This window comes from Solanum stenotomum, chromosome 9 (assembly GCF_019186545.1).
Source record: "Solanum stenotomum isolate F172 chromosome 9, ASM1918654v1, whole genome shotgun sequence".
In the NCBI taxonomy this organism is placed as follows: domain Eukaryota; kingdom Viridiplantae; phylum Streptophyta; class Magnoliopsida; order Solanales; family Solanaceae; genus Solanum; species Solanum stenotomum.
The window spans coordinates 7,655,729-7,666,697 of NC_064290.1; the positions used below are offsets into that span (position 1 = coordinate 7,655,729).

Genomic DNA, 10,969 nt, shown 5'->3' on the forward strand with positions numbered 1-10,969 from the left:
TTTTAACTTTTAAATTTTAGCCAAAACTTGACTTTGGTCAATATTTTTGGTAAACGTGCTCAGATTAGAACTTTGTCATTGTCATTAGCTTCGAAAGGTCATTTTTAATCTAACAGGAAGGTTGGTTCAAGTTTTGAGGCTTCCATTTTTTGTTTGTGCCGTTAGGTGTTTTAAATCATATGTTTTGGTCAAAAATTAACTTTGGTCAATATTTTTGTGAACGTGCTCAGATGAGAATTTCGTTAGTGTAATTAACTCCAAAGGTCATTTTTTATCTAATAGGATGGTTGGTTCAGGTTTTGAGACTTTCATTTTTAATGTGTGCCGTTAGGTGTTTTAACTTATAAATTTTGGCCAAAATTTATCAAAATTTAACTTCGGCCAATATATTTGATAAATGTGTTCAGATGAGAATTTCGTTAGTGTAGTTAGATGCGGAAAGTCATTTTTGATGTAATAAGATAAAGGGTTCGGATTTTGAGGCTTCCATTTTTAGTTTGGCAGTTAGGCATTTTAACTTTTAAGTTTTGGCCAAAATTTCACTTTGGTCAATATTTTTGGTAATCGTGCTTGAATTGAAATTTTGTCACCGCGGTTAGCCATATAATTTCAGTTTTGGTCTCATAGGATGGTTGGTTCGGGTTTTGAGACTTTTATTTTCAGTTTGTGTCATTAAGCGTTTTAACTTTTTACTTTTGGCTAAAATTTGAATTAGGTCAATATTTTGGGAAACATGCTCAAATTTGAATTTCGTCAACACGGTTAGCTCTGGAAGGTCATTTTTCGTCTTATAGGATGGTTGGTTTGGATTTTGAGGTTTTTAATATTCAGATTGTACCGTTGGGTGTTTTAACTTTTAACTTTTGGCCAAAATTTGATTTTGCTTAACATTTTTATAAACATGCTCTAATGAGAATTCCATTAGCGCGATTAGCTTCGGAAGGTCATTTTTATATCTAATAGGATGGTTTGTTCAGGTTTTGAGGCTTCCATTTTCAGTTTTAACTTTTAACTTTTGGCCAAAATTTAGATTTGGTCAATATTTTTGGTAAACGTGTTCAAATTAAATTTTGATATAATGATATGTGTCATATTGAGATTAATTTAACTTGTTATCATAGATTTTGCATTGTTTCATTCAAATATGATTTATAAAATTGATATTAACATTTTTGGATTTATATTCATGCTCTTAGATTTTTAAATGCAATAAATTAATAAATATTTTACAATTGGATAATCATTCAGTTAATAATATTTTCAACATATTTTCAATCAATTACCAACCTAACATTGAACTTGAATGATACATTACCAACAAACTAACTATCAATTAGTAAATTTATTAGAAAAACAAATAATAATACTAACGTATTTAAAAAAATTTACTAACAAGGGTTGTGGAGTGGTAAGGACTCCTTCATCCTTAACCAAGAGGTCTCGGGTTCGATTCCCCTTGGGTACGGATTCGCCTTTGTTAGGGCGCGTAGAGGTCTTGGGTTCGATTCCCCTTGGGTACGGAGTCGCCTTTGTTAGGGAGCGCTTTACCCCCCATAAATTTTATGTTACTAAAATTGTCAACCAATTACCAATATATATGGAAAAGTTTACAATCAGACATTTGTTACTATAATTACCAACGGAATCGAATAATGAAGAAAAAAATTTACTAACTCCTTTTTGGTTGGTAAGTTTACCAACAAATTAAAATCGGTTGGTAATATTTACCGACGAGCCTTTTAGCAACGGATTAATATAAGTTGGCATTTGGTTGGTAACTCAATGTGCCAACCAATTTGATCAATTTACCAACGAATTTTTTTATTGGTAATTGGGGTTCCTTTTGTAGTGTAAGACACTTGAAAATTTAAATGTTAAGTGATGATGTGTCTCACCATAGAACATTTACTGTGCTTAAAAGATCATATTTGTCTTTGTCAAAAACATTGTGCCTCCAACTATGTACTATAGGTTCCTTTACATGACATGATACGTCGGCATCGGCAAAATTAAAATACATTTGAATTCTCTTGAAAATTAATAATTGAAGTTAATTATTTAAATTGTAAATTTGTTGTTGCTTTGATTTGTTCATGAATGATTTAATTTCTAGTTGACTTTTATTTTTTAGTTAAGGAAATGTCCATAAATATCCATAAATATATATAGTTTTATTTTTCTTAGAAAAATATTAATAAAAGTTCAGCTCTATGATGCACCGAAGTTTTAAGACTCTTAATCGAACATCGAACTGAAGAATCGAATTTTAAAAAAATAATACTAACACTGAAACAATAAACAGAAAAACCAAAATGAAAGAATCGAATTAGTTTGATTTGATCTGATTTTTTAATTTCTAATATTTATGCCCATCCCTATTTTTAATGCGGCTATTGAACACACCAAATTTGATGGAATGAGTAATTTTAAATACGTGAAACTTCCTAGGCCCTGTTGAAGAAAAATTAATTAGTAACATTCGAAGTTAATCTAGTCTAAATATATTTACATTTTTTACAAATACATAAAAGATTGATAATCCAAACATTCTATGCAAAGAATAGACATAAAGTATAGTGTAGTAAAGAGGATGGCCCATTTGCCATGCCATTAATTACGCAATGGCAACATTAATATAATTGGTTGGTGTCGGTAATACTGTGGGATCAGCTAGAGTTGATCAAGTTTCGATCTAAAGAAATAAATACTTTAGAGATTGTCGTCTATAGTTCTACGGATATAGTTGCCATAAAAATCGTGAGTATTGAAAAAAAGTTATTTTTATTTTCTAAAAAAATGATATTTAAAATTTGGAGTTTTTTCTTTTGAATTTTTTTTAGTAATTTGGAGTGAACAATTTTTGGTGTTTTTTGAAATTCTTAAAAATTCAGATATTTAATTTAAAGTTGATTTTGGAAATTTTATGATCAGACGTGTTTTCCAAAGTTCATCTAAAAAAAAAAAGGTAAAAAAATTCACGGCCAAATGCCGAGAGTATTCCTTTGTGCAATCTTTTATATGTCTTAATAGCAACTATTTTGAATTATCAAATATTGTGATTTATATTATACTCAATTTTTTTTTTAGTCTGTTTAAAAAAGAATGATTTTTTTTTTGCATCATTTTAACTTTAGCTTTCCACGTGACATGTTTAAGATCACAAGACTGAATGACATTTTGGTACATTTGACATAACTTTAATTTAGAACCACAAGATTAATTTTTTTCTTTTTGTTGTCTTAAACTCTATTTCAAATTAAACCATAACATTCTTTTTGAAACGGAAGGAGTAGTAAGTACTTCTAACATACTTTTAAATATGTAAATTTACTATATATATATATATTATAAAGATTTTATGGATAAATTTTTGATTAAAATTTAAAAGTACGATGCCAAATATATGAGGAGAGAGGAGTAGCAATATAATCCATTTTTGACTAATTCCATTGGTTCATTTAATGTTCCCGCCAGTTCCCCAACGGTTCAAACGCGTCAAATAAGCATGCATGCAGCTATTCACATTGTAGACATTAATGGCTTCAATAGACTTGTGAGTTGGGACTGATAATAATATGCAAAAGTTGTCAACTTGGCTGATCGAGTAAGCCTATATATATCTTCATAAAATCTGAGTGAGGAAGAGCACAAGTAACCTAATATATTCTAGAACCTTTGTGATCATAATCATGGGTCCTTCTTCTCAAAAGTGGGTTGTAGGGTTACTTCTTGTCTTGAGCATTTTCTTGGAATTGAGTGCCATCACTTTTGGTGATGATAAGCTTGAAGAGTCAAGGTGGGGTAATGATAATGGCTGCGGAAGATTTGGTAGGAGAGGTTGTGGTGGACGTGGAGGATGGGGTGGACGCGGAGGACATGGTGGACGTGGTGGAGGTGCAAGAGGAGGTTTTGGAGGTGGAGCTGGTGGAAGAGGAGGTCTTGGAGGAGGAGGAGGAGGTGGAGTAGGTGGTGGGGGAGGTCTTGGTGGAAGAGGACTAGGGGGAGGAGCAGGTGGTGGTGCTGGTGGTGGAGCTGGTGGCGGCGTTGGTGGTGGTGCAGGAACTGGAGGAGGTGTTGGTGGAGGTGGTGGCTTTGGTGGTGGAGGAGGAGGAGGTGTAGGTGGAGGGTCAGGTCATGGTGGTGGATTTGGAGCAGGAGGAGGTGTAGGAGAAGGGCTTGGTGGTGGAGCTGGTGGAGGTGGAGGTAGTGGTGGTGGTGGAAGTATCGGAGGTGGTTCTGGACATGGTGGAGGTTTTGGAGCCGGAGGTGGTGTAGGTGGTGGCGTTGGAGGAGGTGCTGGAGGCGGAGGTGGAGGAGGTGGTGGTGGTGGTGGAGGAGGTGGTGGTGGTCTTGGAGGAGGTTCAGGCCATGGTGGTGGATTTGGTGCTGGTGGTGGAGCTGGAGGCGGAGCTGGTGGAGGAGTAGGAGGAGGAGGCGGATTTGGAGGTGGTGGTGGAGGTGGAGTAGGAGGAGGATCAGGTCACGGTGGTGGTTTTGGTGCAGGTGGAGGCGTAGGTGGTGGGGCAGGGGGAGGATTAGGTGGAGGAAAAGGAATAGGAGGTGGACATGGTGGAGGAATCGGAGTTGGAATCGGAATTGGTATAGGAGTTGGTGTTGGTACTGGAGCTGGCAAAGGTATTGGAGTTGGGAGTGGGTCCGGTAGCGGTGGCAATGGCCGATGATTTAAATATCTCGTAGCCTAATAACTACACTTCGGCAGTGTCAAGATACATAATGTTGTTTTAGACTTTAAAGTTGTTAAGCTACAACTACAATTAAACAAATGAGCTTGTATGATTTGACTTTCATATGCATTAGTTCAGATTTGACTTTCATATGCATTGTATTTTCCTTAATTTCCAATATATCATCCTCCAATTATGAAAAGAAACTATATATATGAATCTTGTTAAACGACTCATTTTGATTCTACGATCGATCTTGTTTTCGTCTTATCATTAAGTACTTTAGAGTCTCTGAGGTAACAATTTGAATCCAAGGGCTCCATTTTCTTATTATCAACGTGTTTATTTAAACTATCGTAAACTAGACTTAGCTGACTCTTTAACAACGTAGAAATAATAAATTAAAGATTTTTGTACGACAGAAATAGAAATCTATGTATTGATTGGGATATATGTGATGCCATATGGATGTTATTAATTAAAGAGGCGTCACTTCTTGTAATTAAAGCACAAAAATGCTTGTTATGGACCATAGTCACTACTTTCTAATATAGATCATCTTATTAAATACACTACTTGGAAAGGATATTTTATGTACCCTAGTCAATAAATTCTCCTCTATCATATTATCAAAAAAGTATCTTAGGAGTTGAGACCTACTTTTATCTAAAACAATTAATATGCAACTCTTTCAACAAGTCAACTTTATTTACTTACTCACATTTAAACGATGTACTGATCGTTTCAATTTATATGTTTTAGTTTTAATGGAACATAAAGTTTAAGTTGATAATTGAGTTTATTGGATTTTGTGATTTTAATCTATAGTGTAATAATGTACTAGATTATTTTTAAATCTTGTGATCTTAAAATGACTTGTAGGATATTTGAACCAAAGAGTTACACTGTTTCAATGTGCTTGTCTTAGTAATTATTTGGACAATCAAGAGTTTTTTCTTTAACCATAGTTTTTTCAAATGTCTTCTAAACATTTTGAATTTTTAACTATCGTGGTGTATTGTATGTTTTTATATAGTTTATAAATATATAAATTTTATTTCAAAAGATTACAAATTCTATGTTCGAATTCACACCCAACATTAGTTAGTATGACTCACATATTCTGAATAACCAAAAAAATTGAAACACATGTATACTAATAAAAAATAAAATTATTGTTTAGTGGATAAATAAGAAAAATAAGACATATAAATTAAAATAGAATAAAATTGGCATCAATACTTATATACCTTTTAATTAGGAGTGAGCGTTTGGTTCGATTTTATCGAATTTTAGTTCAATTTTGAAAAAGTATGCACCAAATACTGAATCGAACTAATTCGATTATGTTTTATTTTTTGTACTTCATTCGATTTGATTTGATGTTTTGAAAGTATTTTTTCGGTGCGAATGAAAAATAAAATGAGGATAAAATTAAAGTATAAGACACTTAAAAAAATTAAATGTCAAGTGATGATGTGTCTCACCATAGAACATTTACTGTGCTTAAAAGATCATATTTGTCTTTGTCAAGAACGGGCGTATTCAGGATTTTCCGTAAGATGGGTGCACGATTATGAAAAAATGCATCTTAAATATAAATTTGATCGGTTTGTCTTTTAGGTTCTTAATATGAACCATTAAATTTTAAAAATTATAGGTCCAAAATTTATAATACTAATTTTAAATTTTAATATACACATTTGATTTAATTATATAAAAATTTTACCGTGCTAATTTTTTTAGGAATTTTCAATATAACACACTTGAACATTTTGAAAGATTAAAGGAAAAAAAACAAAGAAAAATTAGTTGAAACGCCAAAAGTGTAACCGATAACCACTAGGTGTTACTCAAAAAGACAGGATAGATATAAGATTTAAATCTATATCATCACTTAGAGAGGGAGGTGCACCTAATCATCATTGTATTATTATATGATACTTTGAATGTGGGTTCACATATCTATATTTAAATATTTTTTAAAAAATATAACACTACTATATATGACCTAAAAAGGGGAGCATGGGTTCACGTGAACCCAGGGTACCTCTTCTAGATACGCCCCTGAGAACATTGTGCCTCCAACTACGTACTATAGGTTCCTTTACATGACATGATACGTCGGCATCGATAAAATTAAAATACATTTGAGTTCTCTTGAAAATTAATAATTGAAGTTAATTATTTAAATTTTAAATTTGTTACTACTTTGATTTGTTTATGAATGATTTAATTGCTAATTGACTTTTATTTTTAGTTAAGAAAATGTCCATAAATATATATATATATATAATTTTTAGTTTTTCTTAGAAAAAAATTACTCCATAAAAGTTCAGCTCTATGATGCACCGAAGTTTTAAGACTCTTAATCGAACATCGAACTGAAGAATCAAATTTTAAAAAAATAATACTAACACTGAAACAATAAACAAAAAAACCAAAATGAAAGAATCGAATTAGTTTGATTTGATCTGATTTTTTAATTTCTAATATTTATGCCCATCCCTATTTTTAATGCGGCTATTGAACACACCAAATTTGATGGAATGAGTAATTTTAAATACGTGAAACTTCCTAGGCCCTGTTGAAGAAAAATTAATTAGTAACATTCGAAGTTAATCTAGTCTAAATATATTTACATTTTTTACAAATACATAAAAGATTGATAATCCAAACATTCTATGCAAAGAATAGACGTAAAGTATAGTGTAGTAAAGAGGATGGCCCATTTGCCATGCCATTACGCAATGGCAACATTAATATATAAATATGGTGCGGTAGTACTGTGGGATCAGCTAGAGTTGACCAAGTTTTGATCTAAAGAAATAAATACTTTAGAGATTGTCGTCTATAATTCTACGGATATAATTGGTCATAAAAATCGTGAGTATTGAAAAAAGATATTTTTATTTTTTTAAAAAAATGATATTTAAAATTTAGAGTTTTTTTTTCTTTAAATTTTTGTTAATAATTTGGATTGAAAACACTTTTGGTGTTTTTCAAATTCTTGAAAATTCAGAAAGTTAACTGAAAGTTGAATTTGAAAATTTTATGATCGACATGTTCCAAAGTTCATCTAAAAAAAAAGAATAAAAAACAATTCACTGCCAAATGCCGGGAGTATTCCTTTGTGCAATCTTTTATGTCTTATAGTAATTATTTTGAATTATCAAATATTGTGATTTATATTATACTCCATTTGTTTAAAAAAATATGATTTAGTTTCCTTTTTAGTTTGTTTTAAAAAAATGATCATTTTCTTTTTTTGGTAACACTTTAACTTTTCACGTGACATGTTTAAAACTATAAAATTAAAGGGCATTTTGGTACATTTGACATCATTTTAATTTAGAACTATAAGATTATATTTTTTTTTTATTTTCTTAAACTCCGTTTTAAATCAAATCATATCATTCTTTTTAAAACAGAGAGGGAGTAGTAAGTAACTCTAACATACTTTTAAATATGTAAATTTACTTATATATATATATATATATATATATATATTATAAAGATTTTATGGATAAATTTTTGATTAAAATTTAAAAGTCGATGCCAAATATATGAGGAGAGAGGAGTAGCAATATAATCCATTTTTGACTAATTCCATTGGTTCATTTAATGTCCCCGCCAGTTCCCCAACGGTTCAAACGCGTCAAATAAGCATGCATGCAGCTTTACACATTATAGACATTAATGGCTTCAACTGACAAGCGAAGAGGGATTAATAATAATATGCAAAAGTTGTCAACTTGGCTGATCGAGTAAGCCTATATATATCTTCATAAAATCTGAGTGAGGAAGAGCACAAGTAACCTAATATATTCTAGAACCTTTGTGATCATAATCATGGGTTCTTCTTCTCAAAAGTGGGTTGTAGGGTTACTTCTTGTCTTGAGCATTTTCTTGGAATTGAGTGCCATCACTTTTGGTGATGATAAGCTTGAAGAGTCAAGGTGGGGTAATGATAATGGGTGTGGACGATTTGGTAGGAGAGGTTGTGGTGGACGTGGAGGATGGGGTGGACGCGGAGGACGTGGTGGATGGGGAGGGCGTGGTGGACGTGGTGGAGGTGCAGGAGGAGGTTTTGGAGGCGGAGCTGGTGGTGGAGGAGGTCTTGGGGGAGGAGTAGGAGGTGGAGTAGGTGGTGGGGGAGGTCTTGGTGGAGGAGCAGGCGGTGGTGGTGGACTAGGTGGAGGAGGAGGTCTCGGAGGAGGAGCAGGTGGTGGACTAGGTGGAGGAGGAGGAGGAGGTCTTGGGGGAGGAGCGGGAGGTGGACTAGGTGGAGGAGGAGGTCTCGGGGGTGGAGCAGGTGGTGGAGGTGGACTAGGTGGAGGAGGAGGAGGAGGTCTCAGGGGAGGAGCAGGAGGTGGAGGTGGACTAGGTGGCGGAGGAGGTCTTGGGGGAGGAGCAGGTGGTGGAGGTGGACTAGGTGGTGGAGGTGGAGGAGGACTAGGGGGAGGAGCAGGTGGTGGAGCTGGTGGTGGCGTTGGTGGTGGTGCTGGAGGAGGTGGAGGTGGTGGATTTGGTGGTGGTGGAGGAGGAGGTGTAGGTGGAGGTTCAGGTCATGGTGGTGGATTTGGAGCAGGAGGAGGTGTAGGAGGTGGTGCAGGAGGAGGGCTTGGTGGTGGAGCTGGTGGAGGTGGAGGTAGTGGTGGTGGAGGAGGTATCGGAGGTGGTTCTGGACATGGTGGAGGATTTGGAGCGGGAGGTGGTGTAGGTGGTGGCGTTGGAGAAGGTGCTGGAGGTGGAGGAGGAGGAGGCGGTGGTGGTGGAGGAGGAGGTGGCGGTCTTGGAGGAGGGTCAGGCAACGGTGGTGGATTTGGTGCAGGTGGTGGAGTTGGAGGTGGAGCTGGTGGAGGTGTAGGTGGTGGAGCCAGGGGAGGACTAGGAGGAGGAGGTGGACATGGTGGAGGAATCGGAGTTGGAATTGGAATTGGTATCGGAGTTGGTGTTGGTGCTGGAGCTGGCCAAGGTGTTGGAGTAGGGAGTGGTTCAGGTAGCGGTGGTGGTGGTGGTAATGGCCGATGATAAATCTCTCGTAGCTTAATAGCTATACTTCGACAGTGCCAAGATACATAATGTTGCTTTAGATCATTAGATGTTAAAGTTGTTAAACTACAGCTACTAATTTGTATGATTTGGCTTTTATATGAATTGTATTTTCCTTAATTTCCAATGTATCATTCTCCAATTATGAAACGAAACTAAAACTATATATATGAATCTTGTTAAACTACTCATTTTGTCTCTTAATTCCTTGGGTGTTTCTTTCTAAATGGTTTAAATGAACAATAATCAACACCTTCGTATTGTCGATCCAGTGACAAGTGTTTCTTTTCCCTTCATTCTTTAAATGTAGTGTTTTCCCTTCAAACTTTCAATTACTCTGAGCTACATTTAAGTATGCTCAATTTTTTTTAACTAGCAGTTTAGAGATTTCTCCACAATATTTAATGGTTAATTAAGTTAGCTAGCAGTTTAGAGATTGTGGTAGAATATTTAATTATAAAAATTGAGTAGTGGATGGATAAATGTTTTTGGAAAATGGGGGAAGGAATTACGAAGTGGGAAAAATTGAATTCTCATCAGCAAGGTGAAATTTCAAGTAGTTAATCAACTAAACTACTAAGATTCCTTATAATTGATAGATCACACTTAACCATTTAGTGATTTTCGTAGAATTTAGATCGATGAAGTTGGGAATAAACTATTTGGCACGTACACATTTAAAATTTATAAACTCAGAAACATTGTGTCAAAAGATTATCTATGATCTATACTATTATTTTTAAAAAATAATATAAATTTTAGTTAATCTAATGCAGAAATAACATACAATTTCTGCTGAGTTCTTACAGAAGGTTATTCTTGATCTCCAAGGTGTATTTTCCAAAGGCACGCTCAATCTTTTTATTGAAATGCTCATTACGATCATTAATAGAGTCAATATCTTTCTCTTCATGAAACTTTCTCCTCCGACTAAATGATTGGCGCTTCTCATCCATGAAAATATATGTAATAACACATTCTTATTTATAATATATACTAGCTAACAAATCAAATTAAACTAGGATTATAAAATCTATTCCTAGGACAAATAAATTCTAAACTATTTATTTCCTAAAAAATTTAGGCAATGTCTTTTCTCTTTATTGTTACCTTAAGATTACAGTAATTTTTAGTTAATTTCTAGTCATTTATAATATATTGTTACGTATATTATATAGAGCTTATTGCTAAATGAAATAAGACTTGCTTACTGTACTATACAACATGCA

General features: G+C 34.2%; 1 protein-coding gene and 2 long non-coding RNA genes across 4 annotated transcripts in view; all 3 read left to right on the top strand.

Annotated features, from left to right (window-relative positions):
* Positions 1 to 9,466, top strand: part of LOC125877196 (uncharacterized) — an 11,839-nt gene extending 2,373 nt beyond the window's left edge. The window contains exons 2-3 of the long non-coding RNA XR_007447588.1: positions 4,060 to 4,077; positions 9,199 to 9,466. This is a non-coding gene — a long non-coding RNA (uncharacterized LOC125877196). The remainder of the gene's footprint in view (positions 1 to 4,059; positions 4,078 to 9,198) is intronic.
* The window catches only part of LOC125877194 (glycine-rich cell wall structural protein 1-like), a 12,639-nt gene extending 2,712 nt beyond the window's left edge, over positions 1 to 9,927 (top strand). Inside the window, exon 2 of the mRNA XM_049558531.1 lies at positions 9,550 to 9,927. Coding sequence (XP_049414488.1) covers positions 9,550 to 9,719 — 170 coding nt within the window. The 3' untranslated portion in view covers positions 9,720 to 9,927. The remainder of the gene's footprint in view (positions 1 to 9,549) is intronic.
* On the top strand, positions 8,495 to 8,989 carry LOC125877195 (uncharacterized). Of its 2 annotated transcripts, none has more exons than XR_007447587.1 (3): positions 8,495 to 8,793; positions 8,824 to 8,868; positions 8,911 to 8,989. It is a non-coding gene; the product is annotated as an uncharacterized LOC125877195 (long non-coding RNA). The 2 variants fall into 2 exon arrangements; XR_007447586.1 differs by having other exon boundaries at positions 8,496 to 8,790; positions 8,833 to 8,868; positions 8,911 to 8,967.
* Positions 9,928 to 10,969: the final 1,042 nt, after the last annotated feature.